This window comes from Xenopus laevis, chromosome 7L (assembly GCF_017654675.1).
Source record: "Xenopus laevis strain J_2021 chromosome 7L, Xenopus_laevis_v10.1, whole genome shotgun sequence".
Lineage (NCBI taxonomy): Eukaryota > Metazoa > Chordata > Amphibia > Anura > Pipidae > Xenopus > Xenopus laevis.
Genome location: NC_054383.1, coordinates 66,575,130 through 66,592,495, shown reverse-complemented (window position 1 = coordinate 66,592,495; position 17,366 = coordinate 66,575,130). Strand labels below are relative to the sequence as shown.

Below are 17,366 nucleotides of genomic sequence, written 5' to 3'. Positions count from 1 at the left end.
ATAACAACAAATAATCTCTTTCTCTGTCTACATATAGGATTTGTGCAGGAATCAAGAATGCAGATAGATAAAGATTGCCGAGAGGCAGCAAAGAGTAATTTTAATATTTTAGAAATGGGACAGAATTCTTATTTCCATGAGATGAAGATCATATTCATATTAAGTTCCACTTTAAGAAACAAAGGAAGTAAAAATAAATAAATAAAAAAACTTTACCAGAGAGCGGCTTCGCCTTGCTAGTAGTTTCACATCATCCATATTTATTGTAGTTCTCTTTGCATGTCTGTGTAAGATAAACATTTGCTAATAACATGTACAGGACTCTGTAAAACATTTGCTATATTCAAGCCAATGAGGCAATGTCTTAGCAACCAATAGAATGGGGCATTTTTATCAAAAGGAGAAATATAATATACAACAGTTTGCAATTCACAATGATATATCTATGATATAACAGTTCACCATGATATATCTATGCAGTATTATGCTTTTTAAATACCAACAGCCTATTACTTCCTAACACATATGGAGTCCTGGAGTTTCTGGATAAAGGGGGGGGGGTTTCCGCAATTAATATCATAAGGCTGCTTAAAAACAATCAAAAACAAAGGTAATACGATAGTTTCTGCCACAAATATACAGTAGATTCATGCAGCTTAGTTATGTTAAAGTACAAGGAACCCTTTCATCATTACAGAGCATAAGCAAATCATTAAATTAAAATTACCTTAAAATAGACTAAGGGAGAGTTCATATTACATTGAAAACAACATTAATAAGTGACTTAACCTTTTTAAGGGTGGTGGCATATGGGGAGATAAGTCACCCAGTGACAAATCTGCTCTACTTTCAGCGACGAATGCCCCTGAAATGCCTTCCCGTCGGCAAGAATGAGAATCGCCGGCAGGATTGCATACAAATAGCTTCAGATTTCCGAAGTCGCCTCATGAGGAAACTTTGGAAATCTGAAGAGATTCGTATGCCATCCAGCCGGCGATTCGTATTCTTGCCGGTGGGAAGGCATTTCAGGAGATTATTTGCCTGCATAGAGATTAGCCACCCAGCCATCTGCCACCACCGTATAGGTTATAAAAACCTTTAGTAGGATAGAGTATGCAAGTTCATGTTATCTATAACTACAACAACACTTGCAAATAACTGTTCATTGTAAAAAAAAAAAAAAAAAAAAAAAAAAAGAGCATTAACCTAACCATTCTTATTTACAAATAAACTTCCCGAATAACACCATCAACATCAAATATGGAACCACAGAAACATCCCCATGCCAAAAACCAACAGTCTTAGGTGGGACGGTTTTCATCCTCATCACATTAAAAAAATCAATAGTTTATAGCCAGGCTCTGAGATACAACTGGATTTGTTAAACCTTGATGACAGAAATTAACATCTCCATTGTTCACGGAAAACTTTTGTTAATCAGGGATACCATCCGCAGGTTATTGATGATCAAATCCACAGAGCAACTCAAATACCCAAAGAGACCTACAACCCACAACTGAAAACCATTAGAAAAACAGCCAGAGACCTGCAACCCATGCTCCATAAGGCACCACACTAAAGGAAATATTCCTGGAACTACTGCTCCTGTTTTATAGACTAATTAGGCTAATTTAGGAAAATGACTGTCAGATGTGCTCTTCCGAAAACAACTAAAGCAGCTATATTTACCTGATGTGAAATGTGCAAATACATCCTGTGCAAAGATCAAGTTGCAATACCTAATACACAAAAAGTCTAAACCATTCAGCAGTACTATTAGTGTGCTTCATCCAATGTGGTGTACATGATTACCTGTACTAAGTGCTCTACAGGAGGCATATACATTGGAGAAACAGGACAAAAACTACACATAAGAATGAACTATCACGACAAATGATCAAGACCAAATAATGTTACACACCAGTGGGGCAACACTTCTACAATTAAAATCAAGTCTTCAGGACATGAAGGTCTTAATTCTAAAAGGGAACTTTAAAACTGATCAGGAAAGAAAGATCTATGAACCTATGAATTCAAATGTATGAAGTTATTTTACACAGGGCTTTCATTTAGGGTCAGGTTCCATGTCATACTATGTGACCTGATTGAATCCAGACCCTTGGACTATTTACAACCCACCCTAATTCCTTTTATCTTTTACAAGTGATCTCCATTTATCTGTAACTTCCTAATGTATTACACATGAATACCTTTCAATGATCTAACAGTATATATGTTGTGCCTTTCCAGCTTTCATTTGCATTTTGGCTGACAAAGGGGCCATGGTGCTCCGAAAACTTGCAATGTATTTTTATTGTTGGCCAATATAGGTATGACTTCTACAATACTTTTGTATTTGTTATAAAGTCTAACTTCCAAAGAGTATGGTAATACATTTGCAACAACAACAACAAAAGTGATGGGCTTTGCATACACACTAGCAAATAAAATGTATTAATATATTGTTAATTTATCATTTTAAAACTACAATTTTAGTTGCATATTTGTAATAAAGTAGAACCCCTGTAAACCAAAGAAGTAAGCCAATAGCAAATAGCGTTTAATTTCTATTGTAATAGTTTTTAGGATTTAAATGTTTGCTTTAGTGTGCTACCTCAACCTAACACTTGTTTTCTACCATAAACAACTGGCTAATGTTTTCACTTGTGCATTGAAATTCACTGATTCATTTAGCCAATTAAAGGGCTGTATACCTTCTTTTGCAATATCAGTTTACTAAACAAGGTCCTTAAAAACCGTACGCTCTTTTGAGCAGAGGCCCCTTTCATCTATTGGTGGTTTTTGTAGGTTTTCCTGTATGTTCAATGTATACACCCATTTACTTTACAACACTGCAGAAATATTGGCATTTTATAAATACATGCTTATAATAGGTCCCCATGTTTAGAGAGTGATGTTTTGATTCAGGTTCATTGTGTGCAAGAAATGTGTCTGTGCACAATTGTAGAATTCCACCCAGGACATGAAAGAAAAATCTTATTTAGGACTATGAAAATGCCTGGACAAGAAATTTTACATGGATGGTGGCCATCACAATACCCACAGGATTCTACCTTCATCTAAAGGCTGCAGCTCTTCAGGAACATTTGTTAAACTTTACCACCTAAACACAGTTTAGTACAATGTTTTAACTATGGCCCATTCAGCACTGTGTATTGTCTAGGATTGTCAGTAGCAATTTTTTTTAAGTAAATTAGTACCTGTGTTATAGTCAGTGTGTGGGTGTTTATTTCCTTGACAAATTACTGCAATTCTGAGCGTAAAAGTGCCCTTAGCACTACAAAGACCCTCAAGAGCCTATATGTTAAATACAGCTCTGGAGCTTGAATGACATGTAAATTACAGCAAAGTAGAAGGTGAGTAGGCTGATGCCTTTGTGCTTCCCTTCCTCATGGAAATATTATGGACAAGAAACATGTGGCTACTCTGCACTCAGTTATTTGTTCACTGCCTCCACTATTGCAATCAGGCAGCTGCCAAGATGTTGTAAATTACCCCTCTGTGTTGTAGACTGTATATTAAGTTTAATCCTACTAGTGCGTAAATTATAGCAAAATTCCTCATATAACAATATTTACATAGCTCTATATCCTTTTAACTAACCAAGGGGACTCTTACCAAATGCACAATCTCAAATATTGAGTTTAAAAAAAAAATTCTCACCAGAAGTCTGAAGCCCCTGCTGCATTTGTGAATTATAAAAAGTAAATAGTAAATAGCAGGAACATGATTTCTTGAAATTGGGTGTAATACAGTTTTAAAAACTCTTGTGTAGAAAAGACAGCTCAGATTTCCTTTTAGAACAGAAATGTGTGTCTTGTTTTATTTCTAACTTAATTATATCATTTTCTATATTCATTAATTAAACAGTAAAACTGACAATTACAAACAGAGCAGTGCATATTAAAATACTTCAGTCTTCCTTTTAAAGGGCACAGTATACTCCCATGTTTAACATGAGTTGAATGAATAGGGCTTGTGCTATTCTTTTATCTATTTTTTTAACCACAATAAAAAGCAAATTCTTTTATTTCTTGAGTTAAAAAGACAAATTAAAACTAAAAGTCCAAAAATGGAGTAATTTCAAAGGGCAACTCTATATCCTTGTGCATCATGTGTTCAATGAATAGGGCTTGCACCGAATATACTTTTTTGCCAATTATTTTTTTTTTTTTAGTTTTTGTCATTTCTTGAGTTAAAAGGGGAAATGCTGTGTCATGTGTTGTTCTTGGGAGGTAGATAATTAGATTACCAGTGCACAGATAATCACCCTACATTATGGATTACCCTGTGCACTAGTAATCTAAGTATCTACCTCGCAAGAACCAAACATGGCATAGCATCAATGTCCATGATTAAAACAATAGGCAAAAACTAATGTTCAGCACATGCCCTATTCATTGAACACATGTTAAACCAGGAGGTATACTGGCCCTTTAAAACTAAAGATCCCTTAATTAAAAATTTGCTATTTCTAAATACACACAGAAGATCAATCAATTCCAAGTTTTCAAACTTACCGGGCAAAAATTTCAAGGTCTTTTGCAAATGACTCTGTCAAATTAAGTTAAAAAAATATGTAAGGGTTTCAAGAGTTCATGAAATACATAAAGCATACAATATACAGTTTTTTGTTGAATTTAACAGTAAATAAAATTCAATGTACAACACAAGCAGTTTAAACCATTTTGGTTCCATAGGCTGTACCCATCTTTTGTATACTGTATTTATTTTTAAAGCTGTAGTTCAACTTCCAAATACTTTTTTTTCAGTTCAGTTATTTTCAGATGGTACATCAAAAATAGTTTTCTACAATTACATTTTAAACTTGAATGTTTCTCTCTCTGGAATGTAAGTCTGGCAACACAGTAATATAGGTGCAGACTCTATGAACTGTTAAAATATGCAATATTAGTTGAAACATTTCTCAGCTGCATCTACGGTATGTTAGCAACTATTGTATCAATTCTAACAGCTGCCTTTAAAGGAGAAGGAAAGTAAAAAATTTAATCCTACTTCATTGCGTGTCCCACCAGGCCCCCTCCTGAAATGCCGTAGTAAAAACTTGTATATCACTGCTGCATCTGAGCACTAACACGCCGAAGTTACGGCGCTTGTAACAGTTTGGCGCGGCCATATTCAAACTGGCGCGTCACTTCCGCCTTGCGCTCTGTTGTTAATGCGCATGCGTCTCTTCGTGACCCTGTGACGTAATCGCCTGACATTGCGCATTCAAACTGCAGGCAAGGAAACAACCATCGCGATCAAAGCTAGATAGTGCACTGTTTTTTGTGTCTTTTGGCTTTCACATTACTACAGACCTCAGTCAGACATACCCGATCGCTGCCTGCCTTTCTTTAATCTCAGCGATGACGAACGGAGGTGTCATGTGACCGCATCGTCATCGCTGCACATAGAAGAAAAATTATTGTAGTGCGCATGCGCAGGGCACGGATGCAAACGATTGCGCATGCGTGTGCCCTATTCTGAAGGATTTGTGGACAGAAACAAAGGTATGCTATTTCATACATGCTTACACTTTTTTAAAAAACGATTGCAGCTAAAAGATTGAGTGAAAATCTAATGAGAGATTGCTTGCTGGTACTTATATCTACTATTTATAGGCAACACTTACAGCTTAAGTAATTTTTTGGCTTTCCTTCTCCTTTAATGAAACAACTCAGGGATTATGTTTAGCAGTAGTAAACCGTGGGTCAGGAAAAACTCAACCCTCACCCACAAAATGTGGCGATGGTAGAACCCGCACTCGTCTTCCTGAACTGCGTGTTACTTTTGCATGACGCTATGGTTGCAAGATAGGAGCAGAGGAGCAATGTACTCCATCATCCAACCCACATCCATCCACAGTGTTGGCCCAACTTTTAACCATAACTCATGGGCCCTATGTGATTTCGGTCAACATGTACATCACTACTCAGCAGGGCAGTTAAGAAATCTATCAAATAAAGTCTGATTTTTTGCTGATTAAATAAAAAATGATTAACAGACTTAATACATTTTCAACACAACAATTTTTTGCTCATGTTAAATAAGAGTGTAGATAAATGTATCAGCCCCTTTAGAAAAATATTACAATACATTTGATTATGTTTTATAACAGTGGGGTTGTACAAAATACACATTCACTACTTTAATGATGCATTGGCTTACAGTTTGTTGCCCAACCCAAAACCAGGCTTCCCATCATAGTGACATTATTTATAAACCGGCCCATGTCTGACATCACCACAACCAGCGGGATACGGACTGCAAAAGTTTATAGAAGGGAGCAAAACAGAGTGGCGATGAAGTTGGAGGGGACAGGGCCAGGAAGTGACATGGCTGGCAGGGAGGGCACAGGGCATAAATAAGCATGACTTGTGGGTTTCAAGCAAATCTGCAATTCTGCACATCACTACAATAAATGATAGATCTACTTACCACACTGTCTGAATGTGATTTCTGATATAGCTGCAATGGCTTGTTTGCTGAAATCAATTTCTTTATCATCTGCAACCTCTTGGCAAAGACTTCCAACAACATAGTGAACAGCAGCTTTTAACCTCTGCAATAACAAAAAGCAACATTTGTAATAAATTTCGGGTGCAATAAATTCGGGTGTAATAAATTTCGGGTTTTGGGTTTTTATAATATACAAGTGAGAACACAATATTAACATGCCTAGGAGACACAGGGCTTTCCAAGTCGGTAGTGTTTTCAGTGATATAATTAAATATTGGAAGCAACTGCATCATGAGTTGGGTGCCCCTGGAATACATGTATGAGACCTGTTATCCAAAATGCTTGGGACTTGGGGTTTTCCAGATAGCAGTTTCCATAATTTGGATCTTCATACCTTAAGTCTACTAGAAAATCATGTAAACATTACATAAGGCCAATAGGCTGGTTTGGCATCGAGTAAGGATTAATTATAACTTTTTTTTTTTTAAAGTTTTTATTTTTCATTTTTCAATCAAAGATAGGAGAGAGAGAGAGGGAGAGAGAGAGAGAGAGAGAGAGAGAGAGAGAGAGAGAGAGAGAGAGAGAGAGAGAGAGAGAGAGAGAGAGAGAGAGAGAGAGAGAGAGAGAGAGAATAAAGGGAGCAGAGCATGGTACTGAAGCAATCAGTCGTAAGCACTGCATTTTAACAATTCACATTTCCCAACATATTGACCGGGTTATCTTTGTGGGTCAGCCAGGAGCCCCAGATAGTATCAAACTTCTGTGGGCAGCCTCAGGCAAGGTATGTCAGCTTTTGGTTTGGCAGTGATCTGTTAACTAGTTCCAACCAAAATGCCAGGGACAGTGGGGCGGTAGATTTCCAATTCAAAAGTATGGCTTTCTTTGCAAAATAAAGAAGCTGGAGATAGCAGATCCTGGTGCAGTTGTTCAGACCCATGTCTTCTGATACTCCCAATAGACAGGTCAGCGGAGATATAATTTGTGCCAAGTCCAAAGTTTCCGAGGAGTAATACACAATGTCCTTCCAAAACTGCTGGATAATTGGGCACTGCCAAAATATATGCATATATGAGCCAACCTCTCCCCCCCCCCCACATAGAGAGCAAATATCAGATGCATTAGGGAACATTTTGGCCAGCCTGTAGGGGGTCAGATATACCCTATTCAAAAATTTCATTTGTATGTACCGTTCCCTAACTAGTTATTTCCCGGATCTGCTTTAGAACATCCTCCCACATGTCATCAGTAAGATCGAGGATATCTCTCTTCCATTTTCCTAACACATTGTCAAGTGGATCAGGGGAGGCTTGCCACAGTATTGCATATGAATGGGACAGTGGTTTAGTTAGGCCTTCTCTGCGCAAATATTTTTCAAGCATAGTGCCTGATACCTCTATCGGTCTCTCTATGGGAATTGGGTGCGAAAGGCATGGGAGAGCTGGAGGTACCTGAAGAACATGTTTTGTGGTAAGTTATAACCCTCCTTAAGAGCCTGAAACGGTTTTATACCCCCCTCCACCACTATGTCTTGCAGCTCCTTGATACCATGAGTGGCCCATTGTGCAATGTCAGGGAGAGAAAGAAAATGTGGAAGGTATCCATTACCCCATAGCGGCACCCACTTTGACCACATCGGTCGTGACCCTTGTGTCAACTTAAGTGCCTTCTAGAATGCACCGAACACCGTCCGCATTGGGGTTGTAGTACTATAACGTATAGAGGGTCCTCTATAAGGGAGGTTGGCCAGAGCCTCTAATGAGCCCACAATATTGGCTTCCAGGGTTGTTGACGTATTGTCCTGGCAGGGAACCAACCACCAGTGTGAGTAAGTCAGCTGACTTGCAAGAAAGTATAACTAAGTTTGGAAGGGTTAACCCCCCTTTAGTGATTGGGGCTTGAAGGGTTCTAAAATTTAAAGGTGGGTGATCTCCTGCCCAAATAAACCGTCTGAGGAGCCTATCCACATACTTAAACCATTGAGATCTGGACGTAATAGGGGAATTGTGGAGGGCATACAGAAACTTGGGGATGAATACCATTTTAAACAAATTAATTCTACCAGGGAGGGTAAACGGTAGTTGTGTCCATACATCTATTTTATTAGCCAGTGCCTTAGTTATTGGGGTTAGATTAGCCTCCTAAAATCCTCTGCAGACTCTCGTGATGGTGATCCCCAGGTATTTAAAGGACTGCACCACCCTGAGACAGCCTGTAGCAAGCTCAGCAGGGAGTGGGTCTAGGGGGAATATCACAGATTTATCTCAGAGTACCTTTCAAATTCCTCAATTACATCTAATGCTGATTCAAATGCTCCTCTAGGATTGGCCAGGTACAGTAACATGTCATCTGCGTACAGGGAGACCTTTTCTACAACCCTACCTATTTGCAGCCCTAGTATGGTCGGGGAGTCCCTGATCTGTATTGCCAGCGGTTCTATTGCTAACGCGAATAGCAGAGGTGATAGGGGGCAGCCCTGCCTCGTCCCCCGTCCTAGCTCTATGGCTTCTGAAAGGGTGCCATTGACTAATATTTTGGTCTGTGGATTGTAGCAGAGCGCCTTCACCCAAGAAACATATCGGGGGCCAAATCCATAGTGCCGGGGGACCTCCCAGAGATATGACCATGAGACTGTGTGCTCCCTGTGTTGTCATCGGTAGCTGCAAGGTTATTGAATAAGCGCCTGATGTTTATGTCTGTGGCATTATTTGGCATAAAGCCTGTCTAGTCGGGATGGACTATTCCCCTTACAGCTCTCTTAAGCCTATTGGCCAACACCTTAGCAAAGATCTTTGCATCACAATTTAGCAGCGATATGGGGCGGTAAGAGTCACAATGCTCCGGGGATTTACCCTCCTTATGGATGAGTGTGACATGTGCCATATAGCACGTATCAGGGAGTGGATATGCCTCTGAGACTTTGTTTAAAATGGGCTTAAGCTTAGGGGTTAGTATTTGGGAGTGTGCCTTGACCACTCCGTTGGTAGGCCATCAGGCCCTGGACAGCGGCCAGACAGCATTCCCGCTATGGCATCGCCTATCTCTTCCTCAGTAATATCGCATATAGATATTGTCTCATATCTGGGGCAATGGACGGAAAGTCTATTTGCCCCAGGTATTCTAAGAGCATATGGTGAGGCAGAGGAGGTGAGGCAGCATACATTTTTGGAAGTATTCCCAAAATCTCTTAACATCCATAACTCCTGCTATTGCTAAGTCATCTTTGGCCAGTATGGCAAGCAATTTTCCATTTTTGTCTCCCTGATTAAACCATGTTGCTGAATGGTACAATTCCTTTTGGGAGTACTTGTCTATATATACCAAATCTACGTTTCTTTGTGCCTCAGTCATAATCTGTTTAGTACTGTTATTGGGATTGGTGGCTAGATCTTTTTCAGCCATCCCTTGAGTGGTTTTAGCCTCATTTAGCTCTGCCTCAACTTCCGGTCTGGCTGCAGTAATTAATGAGGTATACAGGCCTCGCGTGTGCGCTTTACAAGCGTCCCAAACCGATTGGTCAGATGCCGTATGTGCATTTACTTCCCAGTAATTTTCTAACTGCGCTGTATACCTATCCATTACCTTGGGATTGGAGATCCATTTAGTTGGGAGTCTCCAGGTACGGGGGAGGGTTCCCTCACTATTCTCTAAAGTCATCAACACAGGGGCGTGATCTGAACACACCCGGGTACCAAAATGAATTTTGGTAACCATTTTAAGGAGCTCTGATGTGGTCAGTATTAGGTCTATTCTGGACAAGGCAGATGTGGCAACTGTGAAGCAGGTATACTGCCTGAGGCGTGGATACTTCCATCTCCAGACATCCACATAGTGCATGGAGTCTAGACAATTATTGAATACCTGGGAGTCTTTTACACTTGGTCGCAGTCTAGCCATATCCGGGTCGGGTACCATATTAAAATCATCCCCCCACACAGTTGGGTAGGGCCCAAGGGATGCTACCTTTTGGAATATATCATTAAGGAGAGTAATCTTAGCTGGGGGGGGGATATAGACGTTTACCAGAATATACATTGAACCATACAATCTGCATTTTACAATGACATATCTGCCCATCCTATCAGTAATCACTTGTTCCAAAGTAAAGTTAAGGGACTTCCTAACCAACATGGCTACCCCCCTTGAGTATGTGGAATACTCTGAGAAACAGCTGTCACCCAATTGCGTTTCAGAGCCAACACCCGCTGTCTTACCAGATGCGTTTCTTGAAGCATGATCAGATCTGCTCCAGGAACTATGGCATCTTCATGTAATGTGCGGTATGTGACAGTGGGTTAGGATTAATTATAACTTAGTTGAGATCAAGCACAAGGTACTATATTACAGAGAAAATGGAAATCATTTCTAAAAAATTGGATTATTTGGATAAAATGGAGTCAGCCTTTCCGTAATTCAGAGCATTCTGGATAAAGGGTTTCTGGATAACAGATCCCATACCTGTACCTGCAAATTAATTGGGTTTCTGGCAGCATATCCCTAATTTCCTGAATACCAACTGTGTAAGTGGTCTGTGGGCACCTTGTGCTTGTCACAGTGTGGGAATAATTTTAGTACACTCTGTTTTCACTGTGACAACCAAAGCTTTCAAACAACCCCATGTCATGAGGGAGATAATGATCCAGTCCAGACCTTTTATTTTTTGTCATCATTAACGGATAAGCAAACCTTTAAAATAAGTGAATGTATAATTGAACTCCAAGATATTAAAGGTGTGGTTCACCTTTAAGTAAACTTTTAATATGTTATAGAATGGCCAATTCTAAGCAACTTTTCAATTGGTCTTCTTTAAAAAAATTTTTTTTACAGTTTTTGAATTATTTGCCTTTTCCCTCTTTCCAGCTTTCAAAAGGGGGTCATTGACCCCAAACAAAAACAAATGCTGTGTAAGGCTACACATTTATTGTTATTGCTCCTTTTTATTACTGATCTTGCTATTCAGACCATCCTCATCAATATTCCATATTCTCATTCAAATCAATGCATGGTTGCTAGGGTAATTTGGACCCTAGCAACCAGTTTGCAGATACTGCAAACTAGAGAGCTGCTGAATAAAAAGCTAAATAACTCAAAAACCACAAATAATAAAAAATGAAAACCAATTACAAATTGCCTCTGAATATCACTCTCTACATAATACTAAAAGTTATTTTAAAGGCAAACAACCCCTTTAAGGGATACATGTACTGTTAATATGCATGGATTTTGTTATAACAGCGCTACCTGTTGGGGTCAGTTTCCTATCCTAAAGTAGTCAAGTCAACATCAACTGATGTTCTTCTGGTTAGGAAAAACATTAGAAAGTTCAGATAACTTTTCTCACATCTTTCCTAACCAGAAAAACATCAGAACAGCCCTATTTTTTCATTGGAAAGAAATTGTTAACTGGGTAGCAGGTGGCACTTTTTAAACAAAATTCATTCATAGTTACAGTACATGTATCCCTTAAAGGAGAACTAACCCCCCAACATAAAAAAGCATTTTTAATCTTCAATACAGTGAATACTGATCCTCCTTACTATATACATGCATTTTTGATCGTGCACCGCTGGCTACACTGTGATTTGAGTGCTGGTACTGTGGGATAATATATATATATATATATATATATATATATATATATATATATATATATATATATATATATATATATATATATATATATAGTGGTATGGTGACAAAAAGGTCCCCAGTTTCCTGGGGAAAAGTGATTGATGGAATGTATGTTGGGCCACGGATTCTCAGATATTGTTACTGAGGTGAGACCAGTAGTGCGCTTAGCAGAGAAACACTATGTCTCTCTGCAAGGTTTTTGTAATTGATGATCCGGGACTGGTCTTACTGGGAACCCGCAAGAGTAGGGTGGGGCGGATCCCCAAATCCGTAGGCCAGGTTTTCAAGAGGCCCTAGGCCTATTTAGTACACCTGATGCTGAGCAGCAGTGCTGAATGTGTGTGAGACAAATTTCTGGTATTGCTCAGCTTCAGAAGAGAAAGAAAAGCATTTGTTTTGTGTTAACCAGAAGGTTGGATTTTCTGTTGAACTGCTGTTTTTCGGTTACCTTCCCCCTGCGAGGGGAAATTTCTGCAGCCGCTGGAAAATAAACGCGGGCAGGAAGCCCTTAAACCGATCCTGGTGTGAAACAGAATCAAAGCAGTCAAACAGATAAACTAATCAAATTGTATCAGGTATGATAAATAAGTTGATATGTAAATACAAATACACTAAGCGAGTATGCACTATTGAAATCGTCTCTAGCGGAGTGCATACATAGCAAATGGCCGTAGCACCTGGCACAGTATACCAATGTAAAACAGAAGAATTGGAATTAACTCATGCAATACGATCAATGCAATAGCGATCATCGAGGATGCATTACAAACATTTCAATGGCCTCACAGCCCCTTTATCAATTTAACAGTCCCCATCATCCACACCAAGTGGAAGAAATTTCAAACTCTGAGTGCATGTCCCTTCCCATTTCAAATCTCTCAAATGTATATACTTATTTTTAAGATGTTATTTATGACAACACCTGGGACTGCACTACTGTAACTTTTAAATTAGCTGGAGCTATAGAATTACCAAATGTTTATTAGAGAGAGAGAGAGAGAGAAGTAGATGTATTGAAAAAAGTTGCTTTTATTTTTCAAACAAGTTTACATCTCAATCAGACGTTTCGGACCCGCATGGGGCCCTTTCTCAAGGATAGAGATATATATATATATATATCTATATATCTATATATCTATAGATATATATATATATATATATATATATATAGATATATATATATCATATATATTATAGGGCTTGAGGTATACCTTTGCCTAAGGCTTCACTGCCCACGTTTAAATACAAATGTTTCTTGAAAGTGTTCTTAATCTCATGGGGCAATGGGCTACATTTTTTATGAAAGGAACAAATTCATGCGACACACTCTTTTTACCTTACTCTCTATTAAAATATCTAAATTCCAATCTTCTGCATCCACACCACATTATCATTATGCCCCTGTTTGTTCATTAACCGGTTTGTGATATCATTATTTTAAGTCACTGTGGATTAAATTAAAGATTATTATCAGACGACAGACACCTCAGCATATGTAACTGAGAATTTGGAGCCCATCCTTGCAAGGTTTAAAACCGAAATTTCACTCTGGATTAAACTACAGCCAACTCAGACTGTGGGGCAGAGTTAATTAATTCAAAATGTTATATCTACCTAGATTTTTATACCCACTATGGAACTCATCCCTTTATATCACTAACCCGTTCTTTAAAGGGGACCAGTCACTCAAAAAAAATATTCACAATCCTATTTTATCACATTAGTCAAGCAAAATGAGCTTCCAGTAGCATTAAAATGGCCTTGTATGTTTCAGGCGATCGTCTTTAGTGGTAGGCTATCAGGAGCTTATGATTAAGGGCAGAATCACCCAAAGCTACTGAAAGGTGTGTAATTTTAGAAGAAATACACATCTCTGGACCGGTGGGATCAAAAACATAAATAAAAGTCAGCGGTTATTTTAATTAGACGGCTAGGTGCCCTTGATAGGGTGGTGATAAAGACGACATGTTTTATGTCACATGCACAACCCGCCCTCCTACACACAAAACCAAGTTCATTCAAATATTTTAATTTACAGATCTTTTCAATTTATCTGTGGTTTAAAAATACTTTCAATATCAATACTTTCATGCAGAGATGTGGGACGCCTAGTGATGTGGGGGTCAGGTTTTACCCGACCCACACGCGACCCTGACCCGCTCTCCCTCAGCCCACGCCCGCCTTCCGGGTTCCTTTTATAGAACTGATGATGACGTCACAAAAGGGGCGGGGTAAGCAGGCACACGGCTATAAAGCCGGCATTTGAAGGTGGTGGGCAGAGAGAGCAGGAGAAGAGCTCAACCCGCCCCGCGAAGAGGAGTGCTTGGTCGGCCCGAACCCGCAGGTATCAGGCCGGCCCACACATTACTAGGGACACCCACACATATTAAAGATACAATACAATTATTACAACAGGAAAAAAACCCCAAGGACAACATTTATCAGTGCCTACACATTTGCTGTTCTGACTTAGCAAGTAATAATAGCAAAAGTGTACATTATTAGGAACTGCTCCAAAGTGATAATCTGTTCAAAAAATCTTTTTTTTTCAGTAAATCTTTAAAAACCAACCTTATGCCACCCTCCTAGGAGAAAAATAATTTCTTAAAATACACATTCCAAATAGACAACATGGAGAGTTGCTGAATAAAAAGCAAAATAACTCAAAAACCACAAGTAATAAAACATGGAAACCAATTCCGAATTATGTCACAATCTCTCTCTACATCATACTAAAAGTTAACACCCCTTTAAGTTATCCTAGGCCTGATGGGTGTCCCCTTAAAATTGATCTGCATAGTGAGAATTGCCATCAGCCAATAGCATGGTAGTATTAATGGCAAATAAAAAATACTTAAGCACATTCCTGTGTATGTTGGATGCCTTGAAAGAGGGTACTTATGTAATATGGAGAAATAAATCTACGTCATAAAAACGTTGCAATACTACAAGGTAACTACTGCACGCAAACGCTGCTCACTGTTAAAAACTCCTTGTGATATATAATAGGCATGGAAAAGGCCTTCAGATATGCTGCACATCTGTAACATTGTTAACTTCAGTCTCAAAACAGCCACGACTTATTGAGTAGACATTACAAAGCGGACTATAAACACATTTCACTCACAGGAGCACCAACCAACCTGCGTTCGGGAAAAGTGTTCTTCCTGACCCTCTGCCATCTGTTTCTTGAAGTTCTATCTGCTTTCAAACTAGCGCAGTAAGCCGCCAAAATCCTAGTCAAACTATCAAACAGGAAATATGAGGTTGCGTGTCACGTGCTCCTATACTGGGACGTCACAGTTCTGTAGCGAAATGAGTATGTGAGCGGAGAGTAACTGACGCGTCCGTATTATTATCAGCACCTTGTTGCTAAAATTATTGTAAACAATGGAATAAGTGAAATATCTGCGAGGTGTTTACCATTTTGGGCTGTCATTAAACATTATTTCTTGCACTTGCAGAAATAAGTCTTCAGTTAGTCAGGGGGTCCTGCAGTGAAAATCAAGAGTTTCAGTAGTCTGGTATTTACACTTAATAGAAGGGCTAAGTCGCTGTCATTCAGCCATGTCTTAAATTTACGATAAGCAGGAGTTCCCAATATAATGGATCTTTAGTTTCTTAAAGTGATACTGACGCTAAAAAACGACTTTTTGAAATATGAATGAACTTTAAAAGTTACCTATAGGTCATGTTGATCGTTTTTTGCTGAGAGGTCTGTTTTTGTAAATAATTTTTAGTTGATGTTCCTAAACCTGACTGTTTTGCCAACCTGACTGTCACATCTCAGCTTGTTGGTTAAAATGTTAATGCTAAATTTCTCTTGCTGCACAAATATGGCAGCCCCCTCATAGAGGAGCACAGGGAGTCAGATGGATAATGTAAAAGCTTTGAGCAAATACTTTATGGAAAAATTATAAGTAGCAAACAAAGCCAATACTATGATAGATGTAAAAATGTTTTAATTTCTGGTGTCAGTATCTCATTAAAAGAAATTCAGTCATCTCAACCCACCACCACTGCCACTAGCCCCCACTTTTAGTTTCACTGTTTGCATTGTTTATTGTATTAAAATTATGAATCAATTGCCTTTCCAGACCCCCACCACCATGTTCACATATATTTGTGCTGGTGAGCTGTGCACATTTTGTCGATATATTTTTTTCCTGTGTTCGTGTTCTTTTGTTAACTTTTAAAATAGTTTTACCCAGGTGAAGTTATTCACTTATATTATGGGAAATAGACAGGCTATAGTTAGCGATGGGCGAATTTGTCCCGTTTCACTTCGCTGTAAAATGTGAAAAATTTTCAAAACGTAGTCCAGAATTTATTCACCCATGGCAAATTCCTGCGCCTGCCAAATAAATTGGCCCATCACTAGCTATAGTAAAGATAATGCTGATTGCCTGCAAGGAACATAAAAGTATTGATATATTAATTTTCAAGGCGGTGTTTTGCTGCAATTTACTTGAATAGTGGCAACCCCAATTTTAACAATTAATATATCAGCCCCATCTCCTTTATGAACACACATGCATGGCAAAATTGAGTGTGCTTGAGCACTACTAACAATTGTACTTTGCCTCTATTTATGCTCCATACAAATGCATTGATACTCTTACCGGTGTCGGACTGGCCCACAGGGATACCAGGAAAACTCCCAGTGGGCCCAGGTGTCAGTGGGCCCTCCCGCTTCAAAACATTTGGCATATTTCAAAGCCATACCTATTTATATGAGAACAAATAGACTAAATAGATTGAATAATAGATTATAGCATGTAAAGAAAAGAGACTAGCAGAATAGAGGTTGCACAAGGAGAGGAATTATAATAGTTCTGAGAGTGGGCCCCTGATCTAATGTCTTTTGGTGGGCCCCTGGTGTCCCAGTCCGACACTGACTCTTACACATCCTGCTGTGATGAACTGCTTGTATTTGTGTGCAAAGTACAGGGCACATGGACGCAAGGGAATTAACACCTGCCTTGAGAGGGTACTTCCAGACTCCCTTAACGAAGTGGTTGTAGGACTTTTTTGGTTCAAGCCAACCTTGGATGTTTATCAAAGGCCACTCATCGTTTAGTTCATAAGTTTACAGCTATAGTTAAACATTGCTGTTTCAGCCATGGTTCCAAGAACATATAGGGCAAAAATATCTGACATTTCAGCCAAAAATGTCACTGTGCCCTGTTTTCTGATTTGCTGCTGCACTAGAAATGTGTGGTGTTAAAGGGGACGTTCATCTTTGAGTTAACTTT

At 39.0% G+C, this 17,366-nt stretch overlaps 1 protein-coding gene across 2 annotated transcripts in view; it reads right to left on the bottom strand.

Annotated features, from left to right (window-relative positions):
• cenps.L (centromere protein S L homeolog) overlaps positions 1-15,438 on the bottom strand; it is a 39,930-nt gene extending 24,492 nt beyond the window's left edge. The window contains exons 1-4 of one of the 2 annotated variants that reach the window (XM_041568464.1): positions 15,255-15,438; positions 6,463-6,586; positions 4,542-4,575; positions 217-283 (exon numbers count right to left, since the gene is read on the bottom strand). In XM_041568464.1, the coding sequence (XP_041424398.1) occupies positions 217-283; positions 4,542-4,575; positions 6,463-6,586; positions 15,255-15,293 (264 nt within the window). In that variant the 5' untranslated portion in view covers positions 15,294-15,438. 2 annotated transcript variants of the gene reach the window in all.
• Positions 15,439-17,366: the final 1,928 nt, after the last annotated feature.